This window comes from Hyperolius riggenbachi, chromosome 5 (assembly GCF_040937935.1).
Source record: "Hyperolius riggenbachi isolate aHypRig1 chromosome 5, aHypRig1.pri, whole genome shotgun sequence".
In the NCBI taxonomy this organism is placed as follows: domain Eukaryota; kingdom Metazoa; phylum Chordata; class Amphibia; order Anura; family Hyperoliidae; genus Hyperolius; species Hyperolius riggenbachi.
In genome coordinates this window covers 293,076,602-293,091,639 of record NC_090650.1, presented here as the reverse complement: position 1 = coordinate 293,091,639, position 15,038 = coordinate 293,076,602, and the positions used below count along the sequence as shown (strand labels likewise).

At 44.3% G+C, this 15,038-nt stretch overlaps 1 protein-coding gene across 1 annotated transcript in view; it reads right to left on the bottom strand.

The window, feature by feature from the left end:
- Nucleotides 1-14,674, bottom strand: part of DIPK1C (divergent protein kinase domain 1C) — a 117,099-nt gene extending 102,425 nt beyond the window's left edge. Inside the window, exon 1 of the mRNA XM_068234666.1 lies at nt 13,998-14,674. Coding sequence (XP_068090767.1) covers nt 13,998-14,174 — 177 coding nt within the window. The 5' untranslated portion in view covers nt 14,175-14,674. The remainder of the gene's footprint in view (nt 1-13,997) is intronic.
- Between the last annotated feature and the right edge of the window lie 364 nt (nt 14,675-15,038).

The window sequence follows — 15,038 nt, the reverse complement described above, 5'->3', positions numbered from 1 at the left end:
GATCAATGTTAGGTAGCCGCCGACTTTAAGGGTTAATAGCAAAGCCCCCTTAATTGCTTAGAGCCTCAAATTTGGAGAATATATTAAGGAGATCAGAAGAAATAAGAGGAAAAAAATGTTTTCAAAAAGACCTTATAGTTTTTGAGAAAATCGATGTTAAAGTTTCAAAGGAAAAATATATACATTTAAAAACCCGCCGCCTTTAACGGTTAATAGCAAAGCCTGCTTAAAATTTAGGAACACCAAATTCCCAGGGTATATTAAGGGGATCAGTGGGAATAAGAGGAAAACATTTTTTTTCAAAAAGACCTTATAGTTTTTGAGAAAATCGATTTTTAAGTTTCAAGGGCAAAAATGTCTTTTAAATGCGGAAAATGTCAGGTTTTTTTGCACAGGTAACAATAGTGTATTATTTTCAAAGATTCCCCCAAGTGGGAAGAGTTTTACTTACTTCGTTCTGAGTGTGGGAAATATTAAAAAAAAACGACGTGGGGTCCCCCCTCCCAGACCTCTTTAACCCCTTGTCCCCCATGCAGGCTGGGATAGCGAGAATGCGGAGCACCGGCCGCGTGGGGCTCCGCACCCTGACTATACCAGCCCGCATGGTCCATGGATTGGGGGGTCTCGGAAGGGGAGGGGCAGCCAAGCTTTCTCCTCCCCCTCCGAGCCCTTGTCCAATCCAAGGACAAGGGGCTCTTCTCCACCTCCGATGGGCGGTGGAGGTGGAGGCCGCAATTTCCTGGGGGGGGGGGGGGGTGTTTCATGGTGGCATCTGGGAGTCCCCTTTAAAAATGGGTCCCCCAGATGCCCACCCCCCCTCCCAGGAGAAATGAGTATAGGGGTACTTGTACCCCTTACCCATTTCCTTTAAGAGTTAAAAGTAAATAAACACACAAACACTTAGAAAAAGTATTTTAATTGAACAAAAAACATAACCACGAAAAAAGTCCTTTAATATTCTTAATTAACCATTAATACTTACCTGTCCCTTTAAAAGCCAGTTCCCACGCAATATCCTCGGAAATTGGCTAATCAGTTACAATGTAACAAAGTTGTTACAATGTAACAACTTTGTTACTTTGTAACTCCACCGCACCCGACATCTCTCGCCGCTCACCCGCCGGTCCGTGCAGGACGCTAAGTCCCGCCGGCTCTCGCTGCCCTCCCCGCCTCTCCCACATGTCACCTATATACATGCTGGCACCCATGGGTGCCAGCATGTATATGGGTGACAGGTGTGGGCGGAGTGGACGGCGGGAGCCGGCGGGGACTTAGCGTAAGTGTATGCGGCGGCCGGCGGGTGAGCGGCGAGTGACGTCGGGTGCGGTGGAGTTACAAAGTAACAAAGTTGTCACATTGTAACAACTTTGTTACATTGTAACTGATTAGCCAATTTCCGAGGATATTGCATAGGAACTGGCTTTTAAAGGGACAGGTAAGTATTAATGGTTAATTAAGAATATTAAAGGACTTTTTTCGTGGTTATGTTTTTTGTTCAATTAAAATACTTTTTCTAAGTGTTTGTGTGTTTATTTACTTTTAACTCTTAAAGGAAATGGGTAAGGGGTACAAGTACCCCTATACTCATTTCTCCTGGGAGGGGGGGGTGGGCATCTGGGGGACCCCTTTTTAAAGGGGACTCCCAGATGCCACCATGAACCCCCCCCCCCCCCCCCCCCAGGAAATCGCGGCCTCCACCTCCACCGCCCATCGGAGGTGGAGAAGAGCCCCTTGTCCTTGGATTGGACAAGGGCTCGGAGGGGGAGGGGAAAGCTTGGCTGCCCCTCCCCTTCCGAGACCTCCCAATCCATGGACCATGCGGGCTGGTATAGTCAGGGTGCGGAGCCCCACGCGGCCGGTGCTCCGCATTCTGGCTATCCCAGCCTGCATGGGGGACAAGGGGTTAAAGAGGTCTGGGAGGGGGGACCCCACGTCGTTTTTTTTTATATTTCCCAAACTCAGAACGAAGTAAGTAAAACTCTTCCCACTTGGGGGAATCTATGAAAATAAAACACTATTGTTACCTGTGCAAAAAAAACTGACATTTTCCGCATTTAAAAGACATTTTTGCCCTTGAAACTTAAAAATCGATTTTCTCAAAAACTATAAGGTCTTTTTGAAAAAAAAAATTTCCTCTTATTCCCACTGATCCCCTTAATATACCCTGGGAATTTGGTGTTTCTAAATTTTAAGCAGGCTTTGCTATTAACCGTTAAAAGTCGGCGGGTTTTTAAATGTATATATTTTTCCTTTGAAACTTTAACATCGATTTTCTCAAAAACTATAAGGTGTTTTTGAGAAAAAAAAATTTCCTCTTATTCCTTCTGATCTCCTTAATATATTCTCCAAATTTGAGGCTCTTAGCACTTAAGGGGGCTTTGCTATTAACCCTTAAAGTCGGCAGCTTTTTTATATTATACGGGAGCGTAATATTACGCGATTACGGCAGACTGTGTAATTTCAATAGGAGTTTACTGTCTTACGCGTAATTTGTTACGCGTAATAACGTAACCTACGGTCTACGCGTAATTAATTACGTGTAATACCGTAACCTTACACGTAACGCTTACGGTGCATTTGTAGTGAACTACAATGCGTAATTACGCTAATGCGTAATTTCGGCCCAGCACTGATTTTTGGAGCGAAAGCGCCCAGTGTGTGAGGGCTTGTTCACAAAAATGCTCATTCATTCAAAAATCGCTCTGAAATCGCAATTGCAAATTGTGCTAGTGATTGCAATAGAGATTTTGGTGTGCACTAGCCCTTACTCAGCAGGACATTTCTTTCACCTAGTTCAGGTAGTCATTCGGCATATTGCACATATACTTCTGTTGCTTCCAACAGCTGCTAGTGTGGAGCACAAGAGGGCTCCAACCTACTAACAGACACAGGTATGGAGGAGAAGCATGTACACCAGTATTAAAGTAGTCAGGCTTAGCCTAATTGGCATGTGCATTTGAAAATAAACCCATACATTTGGGCCAAAAAAGTGTCCCTCTTAAATGAAATCTCAGTTTACATTTGGGTTGCAGAGCAGGGACAAGGTCCTCCAGCACCCAAGGCTGAGACACCAAAGTGCGCCCCTCCATCCCTCCCACCCCAGCCGTCACACACTGATTGCTATTAGACTAAGAGGGCCACAGGGCCCACAACCTCCCCAACACCTTAATCTCTAGTTATCTGACTTGCAGTCACTACCATGTATCCCCTTTTCTTATTTCTTTCTGCTTCATACACAATTAGGAATGACAGCTGAATGAATTGTGCGCCCCCTCCTACACTGCGCCCTGAGGCTGGAGCCTCTCCAGCTTATGCCTTGGCCCGGCCTTGGGTTCACGCGCACAAGTATGGAGTGTATGGAGAGAAAGCCACAGTCTGCACTACAAGCAATAATTAATAGCAGCAGTCACTACCCTGATATCTAGCTATAAGTTATCTATCATATTGTTTCTGGAAAAGACTAACCAACTAGCTTCCTTTTCTGAGCTAAAGGTCCTGTCCTTTCCTGCATTAATTTTTCCAGGTGATGCTTTTTTTTAGAACTTACAGCCACAAGCAAGTTTCCCTCTCCCCACAGCCTAATGTCAGTTTTGCATTAAAGGAAACCTGTGTAAAATTTGACACGGTTCTTAGTAAGTGTAAGGATTCTACAGTTCTTAACAAAAAAAATCAGTGTACTCTAAGTTGATTTAGGATAATGTGGCAGATAGGGGATGTAGCTACAAGTACAAATGCTGTTGCACTCCTTGTACCAGGAAGTACAGATTGCATTTGAAACAGTGGCCAGTGGAATATTGTGACCAGGCCTGTTGCTCCAAAGGGCCTCGTAGAGGCTCATTGTCACTCTCTGCTCTGTTAACAGGAAATTGTTTACAGTTCATTGCCTGGTCAGCACACATATTGATTTTTTTTCCTCTACATGCCAATGAGTCCCAGTTCCTGCTGCCCCTAGCGCCGCTGTTACCTCATTCTTTTTCATAGTTTCCTGACTTTGACAGTAATGTTGGCTGCAAGGTGAACAGTGATGGTTAAAGCCTTCCACTGGATATGATGATGGAACTGGATGAAGCTTCTGGATCCTTTAGAGGCTTCCCACATCCTCCTCCAGACCACCAGTGCTTCCCAGTACACCCTTGAAGTTCACACCAACGTTCCTCTTCATGCATGAGTGTGGCCATACTGCACCTGCTCGAGTACAGCTGTGCCTGCGCTCTAAGGCAACGTTGCTTGTGTACAAGTGGCTCTGGCTTTATGTACAGACACTGCTGAACTCGCACAAGCAAAGTGGGGCTGCAGTATGGCACTTGTGCAGGGTGGGGAGCATGGCCACATGAACATATCTAACAAGCTCATAGTGGATATGTTCCGGTGGTCCACACGCGGCAGCTGTATGGGTGGGTTCCTGAGGCTTCCCTCTTTTTAGGTAAGGATGTCATTGTTTTATACCACCTAGGTATAAAATCTTCTATGTGTAGCTTATCATAACCAGGTATCATTTTATTACAAGTTTTGCAAAACCAAAAAGCAAGGCTTCTTATTCTGTGCAGCTAATTACTCATGCAGGATTACCGGGATTTGGGGACATTATGTGCAACGTTGTCATGGTTGCAATTATGTACATTTTGAAACTCCCAAATAACCACAAGTTGAAATACAAAGATACATTATAAAAACATTACAGTAGTACAGTAATTGTCCTACAGAAAGCTCCTTACAGTAGAAGAACTCTTCAGCTCCATCTAGTGCTGACAGGCTGGAACACCTCTGCTATGTTTATCATCCTCAGCTCAATTTTGGGGAAAATACAGGTATGTTAACTGAGATGTTTACAAAAGATCAATACAGTAATAGTAATGTTATGTTAAAGCCCCGTGGATATTTTGAATTGTTTTTGTATTATCTCATCTATACAGTTTTCTCTCATGAACTTATGTCTTCCTCTCCTCCCCCTAGAAAGGCTGCTGCCACACTTTGACAAATGCAGTCTCTGTAATTCGGGCATCTCCAGGCATGCTTTTACGTGTAATCTCCTTTTGTTATTGTTTTTCCTTTGACAAGCATAATTATATCTTATCATGGGTGTAATAATAATGATGAATATAGGCATTACATTCCTATTATAAAGTCTGCAGAATCAAGCAAAACCAATTTACAAAGTACAATGAAGGTCATGTACTGACACAATTGAATTTATATTTAACAATGACAAAAACATCAGGTAATATATTGCATAAGATTGTGCCCTTATTCAATCAACTTTTTCTCTAACATTTTCTCCTTGGAGATCATTTTCACTTTCTGTTTAAATAATTTTCAGCACTCCACAACTAATAAGGTACAAAAAAGCAGGTGACAACGTACTGAATTATTTTGAGTATTTTCTTGCTGGCTGGTTGCTTAAAGAGACCCTGAAGGCTCCCTAAAATTAGGTTTTTATTTTAAAAAACCTCATTAATATTATTGTCTCTCTTAAAACGCCGCAGAACTGCGGCTGAAAACCCCCTCGATCACCCCAAACTCACGGAGTACACGGCAGGCAAAATCCACGACTTTCTTGCCTCCTCTATGTGCGTCAATCAGCGCATATCTCCGCCTCTCCCCCGCCCCTCTCAGTGAGAGGCGGCGATCCGGCCTGATTGACGTGCATAGAGGCAGAGCTGCGCTTCCTCTATTCGGAAGGAGCCCGTGATTGTACCCCGTAAATTTGGGGTGATTGAGGGGGTTTTCAGCCGCGGTTCTGCGGTGTTTTAAGAGGGACAATAATGGCAATGAGGTTTTTAAAATAAAAACCTCATTTTAGGGAGACTTCAGAGTCTCTTTAAAAGGCATTTTATTGATAAGGTATGAAAATATGAACTAGGAGAAAACTTGTGTACTTGAGGTGGTGCTGGGGGGAAGGGCAGCACTGTACAGAGTAGATAGTCTTGTCCCTTATGCTGGGCAAACATGGCTCGTTTTTGCAGCTCGATTCTCCCGTTCGATCGTTTCGCCGCTCGATTCTGCAGTCAATTCTTTTATCTTCCGCTAATTTTTTCTTACCTTTTTCCATTCACTGCTATCACAAATCAAGCGGCGAAGCGATTGAGCGGGAGATCGACATGTCGGAAATTATCTATCGAGCCATCTACTTGGCTCAAAAACGACCCGTGTATTCCCAGCATCAGAGGGGGTCGCAATCTTATCCCTACCGTCGTATGTCTTTCATAGTCTAGGGCCAATTTAGGGGAAAGCCAATTAACTTATCTGTATGTTTTTGGGATGTGGGAAGAAACCAGAGTGCCCAAATATAACCCACACAAACATGGGGGGAACATACACATTCTTGACACCTAATTGGAGACATTGTTTTAATAAATTAAGGCAAAGTCTGATGGATCACTTATGTTCGCTAATCATTTCCAGGCCTGAAGAACCACAGTAAATCAAGGCCATTGAGTCAATATTTCAATACGTTTAAGCAGTTGTTCTATGGTTCACAGAACACAGAACGCATTAACCCCTTGTACTGATGCACATTGAAATAAAGTTCTTATACTTGTGCTGGGAGAACGTTCTTTTACAGACCCTACACGATCTGCTTCTCTCCTCCTACGTGTGCACATCTCTCCAGCAGCCTACTACCCAGGAAGAGATTGGGTACCAAACCGTATGATCACATGACCTCTGCAATTACTATGATTAAGTTATCACAGTGATCAAAGAGATAAAGATTGTGCTCAGAACCTTCATGCATATTTGCACTGCTCATGTCAGGAAGGATTTTTAAGCCAAGTCACACAAGCTAAAGACCATGTATGCACCCAGCTATTTCATTTCTCATTAATGTGATATTGAATTAATTTATGGAATGTGCAAATGTAAATTATAAAGTCATATTTTGCTCTCTGGGGGGACAGTGTAATGCTGGGTACACACTATGAGATTGTATGGTCGATTTACTGTCAGATCGATTATTTCCAACATGTCCGATTTGCTTTCCGATCGATTTCCGAGCATTTTCCGATCGATTTCCGTTAACTTTAATAGGAAATCGATCGGAAAATGCTTGGACATTGATCGGAAAGCAAATCGGAAATTTTGGAAATAATCGTCAGTAAGTCGACCATAAAATCTCATACTGTGTACTCAGCATTATGTGGTTAAAAAAAAAAAAAAAAAAAAAAAGAATACATGAAATTTGCAATCATATGATCTCTCTCTTCTACCATCACAGAGGATCTCCAACAATTGTCATATACAATCTATTTCTCTGTGGATAGTACTGGAAGTACGAGACACTGGAGACTCACAATGCTTGACATATTTTATTAAATAGATTCTTATTCATATATTCCATGCTTTATCCACATATGAGAAGAGGTGATGTGGTTGGAGTAAGAAACCATCTGACAGCACATGGATCTGTGTAGCTGGTATTTGCTGAAAGATCAGCTCATTCTAGAGTACTGTACAGTTCTGTTCATTGGCATTGGTAATGTATCCACTACACCAGCTCCCACCCTGCAGCAGAGCCAGGACAAAGTCCTCCAGCACCCAAGGCTGAGACACCTAAATGCGCCACTTCATCTCTCCCACCCCAGCCATCACACACTGATTGCTATTAGACTAAGAGGTGCCCCAGGGCCCCCAACTCCTTAATCTCTAGTTATCTGGCTTGCAGTCACTGCCGTGCATCCCCTTTTCTTATATCTCTCTACTTCAAACACAATAAAGAAATGATAGCTGAGTGAGTTGTGCGCCCCCTCCTACACTGCGCCCTTTGGCTGGAGCCTCTCTCGCCTCTGCCTCAGCCCGGCCCTGCAGTCACAAGAGCTTGTACTGAGCAGGGAGAGACACAGCAAGAGTGCAGGTCTCCCCCAAGTCTACATACCAGCCCTCTATGCCTGTCAACAATTTGGGGGCTGCTTTTCAATGGAAAAGAAGGCAGCAAATTGCTCCCACACACAAAAAAACTGATAAGCGAAGTCGTCACTGATGTAATCCAACATGTGTATAAATATACAGCCAGTGGAAACACCTCAGTTGAGCACTTAGGCTTTGAGAGTCAAAATGCCGGATGCTGCATCTTTTCAATCAATAAGGTACAGTAGCTGCAGTCATCATGGACAAAAAACAGATTCAATCAAGCTAACAAAATTCTTTAAGCAAGCTAAAAATACTTCTAGAGACTTTATTTATTTATTGTATTTATAAAGTGCCAACATATTACGCAGCGCTGAACATTAATTTAGGTTACAGACAATATTTAGGGGTGACATACAGCAATATGACAATACAGGAATACAAGAAAACCAGATCACGCAGCACAGTATGAGTACCAGGTAATGCTTAGTCAGTCACTGAATGGAGCATGGAGATTAGGCAAGTTAGGTTCACTCAGATGCATAGCATGGGTTCACAGTAATGGAGGTGCATGATCAGGTAGGACACAAAAGGAGGAGGACCCTGCCCAAAGGCTTACAATCTAGAGGGAGAGGTAAGGACACGAACGGTAGGGGACCAGAGTTCAGTTGTAGGTTTAGAGCACTTGTGAGGGGTAGTAGGCCAGAGTGAAAAGGTGAGTTTTGAGGGCTTTCTTGAAGATGTTGAAGGAGGGGGCTGCGCTAATGGGTGGAGGTAGGGAGTTCCATAGTGTTGGAGCAGCTCTTGAGAAGTCCTGGAGGCGTGCATGGGAATGGGTGATGCGGGGGGCAGTTAGGCAAAGTTCATTGGAGGAGCGGAGTGAGCGGCTAGGTGTGTACCTCTGAGTAAGATCGGAAATGTAGGTTGGACAGGTTTTGTGGACAGATTTGTAGGTCAGACACAGTATCTTGAATCTGATTCTGGACTGGATAGGAAGCCAGTGGAGGGATTCTAGGAGGGGATCTGCCATGGTGGAGCGATGGGAGCAGTGGATAATTCTGGCTGCCGCATTCATGATGGACTGCAGTGGGGCTGTTCGGGTCATAGGGAGACCAGACAGCAGGGAATTGCAGTAGTCAAGGCAGGAAATTATGAGGGCATGGATGAGGAGTTTGGTGGTGGCAGAGGTCAGGAAAGGACGAATCTTACAGATGTTACGAAGGTGGAAGTTGCAGGACTTTGTGAGGTTTTGGATGTGGGAAGTAAAGGAGAGTGCAGAGTCCAGGGTGACACCCAGACAACGGGCTTGAGAGGTAGGGCGAATGGTAGTGTGGTTAACAGTGACATGCACATCTGGGAGGTTCGTGGATGGCCGGGGTGGGAAGATCATAAATTTAGTTTTGTCTAGATTTAGTTTCAGGAAACTAGCGGGCATCCAGGAGGAGATGGCTGATAGGCAGGAGAAGACCTTGTCCATGGTAGTGGTGGATATGTCAGGGGTGTGGAGGTAGATCTGGGTGTCATCTGCATACAGATGATAGTTAAAATCCATGGAGGAGATAACCTTGCCAATGGAGGATGTGTATAGGGTGAACAGTAGGGGGCCACGGACCGAACCTTGGGGGACTCCCACCAAGAGGTGGTTGGGGGTGGACGATGACTCATTGAAGGCGGTCGTGAAGGAGTGGTTGGAAAGGTAGGATGAAAGCCAGGTCAGGGCGAGATCGTGAATGCCCAAGGACTGGAGGGACTGGAGGAGTAGGGGATGATCTACTGTGTCAAAAGCTGCTGAAAGGTCAAGGAGGAGGAGGAGAATGGAGTATTTACCTTCAGTTTTAGCTAAGGCAAGGTCGTTGACCACTTTGGTGAGAGCAGTTTTGGTTGAGTGGGCAGGCCGAAATCCAGATTGCAGTGGGTCTAGCAGTGAGTTGGCATTGAGGTACTGGGTCAGGCGTTTGTGAACCAGATGCTCAAGGAGTTTTGAGGCAAAGGGGAGGAGGGAGATAGGACGGTAGTTGGAGGGTAGCGAGGGGTCGAGGGAGATGACAGATGTTATGCAATTAAGAAAATAAGTAACATGCAAAGATAGGGATCCCAGAGATGAACTCCAGAGACTTCAATCAACATAAAGACATAATAAAACATATACTGTTGTGTTTTTAAGTAATTTAACACCTCCGAACTCCGTGCGGCGGCGGACGCGGACGGGGGAGCCAGCGCAGCACCGAGGGCACCGGGAGAGGAGAGGGAAGGCTCATTAGGACCGAGCCTTCCCTCTCCTTAGGTGAGTATCTGACTTTTTTATTTTTAAACTAGTACCCATTGGCTTTAAAGTTAACTACCGAACCGGTCGTTCGGTAGTTAACTTTAAGAAGGACTACCGCCTGAGGGAAGAAGCAGTTCCTGTGCCTAGAAGTTTTTGTTGCAACTGACCAGTATCTCCCGATTAGAACTCTGGGGTCCATCACGTCGATGGGCGTGACCACAACGGCAGCCCCAGGACCGCCTAGAGGCGATTGGCGTCAAGTCCTGAAGCTGCAGTTTACCAGGGAAAGGGTGCGCGCATGCACGATTGTTCCCTGCCGGTTCACGGAGCTCCGCTCCATGATCAGCTGCAGACTGTTTAGAGCCGAAAGGGGAAAGTATTCCCCTTTGTTTACATTTGTACAGCACTGCGATCTCCTGCATCGCTGTACGAGGGACACTCAGCTGTCCATCAGAGCGGCTCTGATTTTGTGTCCTCTCATAGACTGATGCCTATGAGAGGCGGGGATGAGTGTCGATCGCCATCCTATGGCGATTTAGGATGGCACGGGGGGAGAGAGGGAGGAAGGAGGGAGGAAGGGAAAGCCTCCTTTTTTTTAATTAAAAAAAAAACGCACAGGATCGCAGCAGCTATCAGAGTCCTCCAATTAAGGACAATAAAAGGAGGAAAAAATCCATTTGTGTGCCGAGTTGTAGGGCTGTGCAGCACGCTGACAAAGCTGCACAGCCCTCTATTGTGAAAAATGACGTGGTCACTAGAGGGGTGTAAGCCTGTGGTCCTGAAGTGGTTAAACTGTAAGAAAAGCCCCTCTGGAGGGTACTTACCTCGGGAGGGGTAAGACTCTGGATCCTAATGAGGATTCCCCATCCTCCTACATCCCGGTGATCCAGCACTGGTAGCCCCCGAAACCACAGTGAGTTTTGGCTATGGCACAGTAGCGCCTTCAATATTTACCTTCCCTGGCTCCAACACAGGCACTGTAGCCTGCAGAATAAAGCAGACCCAATCGGGCTCAGCTATTTCCACTGGGGCCTGAGCTGAGAGCTGCTACTGCACCTGCGCTGGATTGCGGTACGTAAATATTTACCTTTCTGACATTCTGGGCTTCCAGCACTGGATCTCTGGGACGGAGAAGGATGGGGGGAACCTCATTAGGATCCAGAGGCTTCCCCCTCCCGAGGTAAGTATCCCCCAGAGGGATGGTTTTTTTTTACTGATTTTCTTTAAAGCAAAACAATGCAATTTATCAAGCGCAAACAACAATTCTGATACTCGTAGAACATGTATGGAACTGGAACTGAAAAGGTAATGCTTTCTCATCCTGTTTACCACTTTTTCAACTTATATATTGTCCTTATTGTGTAATATCTTTACTGTCCTTGTATCATATGGCTTGTGTCCGTTAAGCAACTGCCAAGTCAAATTCCTTGTAAGTGCAAACTTATGTGGCCAAATAAAAACATTCTGATTAGATAGGGAAGTGGTATTGGAGAAATTGGACATTTGTTACCAAATAACTGGGGTAAATTAAGTGGGAATGGTAAGGGGGGGGGGGGGGGGCAAAGCTTTGGACACAGTCCTTTGTAAAACGCGTGGCATTTGCTGCTGATAGGCACTAGACTTGGTGGGAATCATGTGCCTCCTGGTCTGCCCCTGCTCATTACAAGCCTCTGTGTGAGTGTGGGGGCTGGGATTTTTCTTTTTGACTCTGTTCAGGGAAAAACATGTTCAGCACCTTGGAAAGCTTTTGCCCTGTGTTGTTAGCTGTGTTGGTAAGCAAGGACACCTGAAGTGAGAGAGATATGGAGGCTGCCATATGTATTCCCTTTTAAACAGTACCAGTCGCCTGGCGTCCTGCTGATCTTTCATATTTTGGTATTGTCCATCATGCACAGGAAACAAGCATATGGCAAATTCAGTTGAACTCCAGTCAGAACAATCTGATCTGCATGCTTGTTCAGGGTCTATGGCTGAAGTATTAAAGGCTGAAGATCAGCAGGACAGGCAGGCAATTTGCATTTTGTAAAACAAGTATGGCAGCTTCCACACTCTCACTTTAGGTCTCTTTTAAACACTCACGTGATTATCTGCATGAGACAGTGAACAGTGCAAAAAGTTATCACGTAGGCTCATATGCTCAGATGTGGTCGATCCGTGGAGAAGATGGTGCATCCTATATGGTCGGGGGCCAGAGAAGCAGCACCCCGTAGGTAAGAAGTGAGGCTCACCCAAACTCCATTACAAACCTCCATGATGCTCTGTTCTCTTTAAAGTGATCCCAAACCTAAGCTCGGGTTCAAAATAAGATATTAACCTGAAGAGGAGGGGGGGGGGGGGATTCAGAAAACAGAGCTATCAATCTGTTGGCCACATTGGCCATAATTCTAAACATGTATGACTAGCCTGTTATCCTTCATATGTATGCAGATCACAGTATTCTGGCTTACAAAACTCACAAAACAGTCCCAAAAAGAAGATCATGCAAAATGTAGGGTGACACTATATGTTAAAAATATAGTTTGATGCACAAAATAGCATTTAGATCAAATGTACTGGCATATTAGAAGGTTAATGAGAATTGGGTTATTGGTATTGACAGTTAATATAAAAGCTAAGGTTAGGGTTAGTCGGGGGTATAGTGATAGGCGTATCCAGGGTTAAAGTTAGTGTTGGATTTATGTTATTGGTTCGAATTTTGTGCAGAGCAGGAACAACATTGTGCTGAAAATACAAGCTGATGTTAAAGGATCAGTGCAACCAAAACTGATACTGCACATACATCTGGACACTGCTGGAGATAGTCACTTGCTGGCTTTCTGTATCCCTAGACATTATAGTGGTAAGGTTTCCCTGCCAAAGATACCAGGTGCCTACCCTCCCTCCTTGCAGGGTGTTGTTATCCTGATTTGAGCTGTTTCCACTTTTCCTGTTTTATTGTTTTATTCTTAATGATATAGATAAATATAGTAATGTAATGCCCTCACCTTAAGTTGCTCACTAAATGATACAATCTTGATTGTGCACGTATGTAATATGAGGGACTAACTAAAGTATACATTCAAAGTATATTCATTCATTTTACAGTTTGATAAGATTGTACAATCAAGATTGTATCATTAGTGGGCATCTTCATGGCCAGCACAAGTGCATGGAACTAAAATTTTAATAGCAGATCAATATTTCTGGCAGTTTAACCTTACAGCATCCAGCAAACATAGCATCTTACATAGACATATTACTTCTGGGTGATCTAAGCATCCAACTTTAGGAAAACATTTTACTTTAGTTTTAATTAGTGAGGAAATGGATGAGAACTTGTCGGGTTTTATTGCTGTCTGCATCCCTATCTGGGAGAAACGTCTTAACTTCCTAGATGGAAATCAGCAAATCTCTAGGAACTGTATCATTTTTTTTTAAATGACCAAGAATTAGATAGAACCCCTAACAAGTTCTTATAAAGTGAAGGAAAACTATCCCAGTATGACACAGACAGCATTAAATACCTAAAATTAATTGTAACTCCTTTATAATATTTAATACAGTAAACACTTTAAACTAACTCATTATAACTGAAATGCTCACTAAGCGCATGGACATATATAAAATAAAGGCAAGGACTAGCAAATCGCATGGAAGAACAGTCAGGAGCTACAAGACCCTGGTGTGAACCCAGGCACAAGCACCGTGCAATAAGTCACGGGAATAGTTTTGTGCCCTAGGGATAAAGAGAAAAATGTCATCCCTGAGATGTCAGGAGGAGCTGACACTGCTATAATAAACATGATCTATAGGGAAGACGGACAAGCCAGTGCAGCGATCAGCATTACAAATGCAGCCCAACTATCAGCTCTAAGCACAAGCAAGAAGAAGACATCAGTTTCTTACTTACCAGCCCTGCCAAGATCTTCTTACTTTCCTCATCGGTGCAGCGGTCAGAAAACACACTGCGATGAACAAACAGAAAAGTGCTCACAAAAAGCCAGCAGGACACCCAAAAGAGCAGGAAAATGAAAGTGTTCTTCTTCCAGATCTTCACCCTGAGCCATTTGACAGGGAGAAATCTCATGGTAACATCAGTGAGATCGTGCCATCTTCTGAGGATGTTCCTGGACTGGGATGTGATGCAGCTAGCAGCTCAGACTTTCTTGTAAGACTGAAGCAGGGGGTCTGGAAGAGGCACCTAGGAGCTGCTAGAGGGGTCCCATGAAGCCCTCTGCTGGTGGGCAGCACGCCTTCCCCTTGTAGCATCTCACCTTGTCCTGGATACAGCAGCACCGCTTTCTACATGGCTTTACCTCGCTGCTGCCTCGCTGTAAAGTGCATGGGATTTGCTAGAGAGAACTGAGATCTGCTATTGAATTGAAGCCACGCAGTTCCGCCTTCTTCAGTAAGCTGTGTCTACTGTGCGAAGAAATCTCACTACACAGGCAGCCTGCTTGCAATGTTCTCACAGGATCTATAAGCCCGGCTATAGCTCAGCTTGTCAGTCTTTTCTATGGAGGTGGCCTCAGGAGGAGACATGTATAGAGATGTCTGCGAGACTGATGGCTCTGCCAGTGCATTCTTCTGACTCAGTGCCCACAGATATCAGTCTCCACACAATGCTGCTATTATACTAGGGTGAACACCGCAATTCCAGGCTTATTCAGTAAGCAGTGTGAAATGCAATAACTTATAACAACCAGTCAGTTTTCATGCTACTGGAGTCAAGCAAGCCCTGTGGCTTAGGTGGATTTAAAAAGCGATTCCAGATTCTTCTTACTGGGTTCACTTTGAAACTTGTTTTTTTCTTTAAAGCTTGTAAAAATATTGTAAGGTTAATGCTGGATCACCAGTTACCTCTCTCCAGACAACTTTAAGGATACCTGTGACTTTAAAAAATGGGAAAAGGTAGATACCTTAGTAGAGGAAAACCTCTGAATAATTTAGA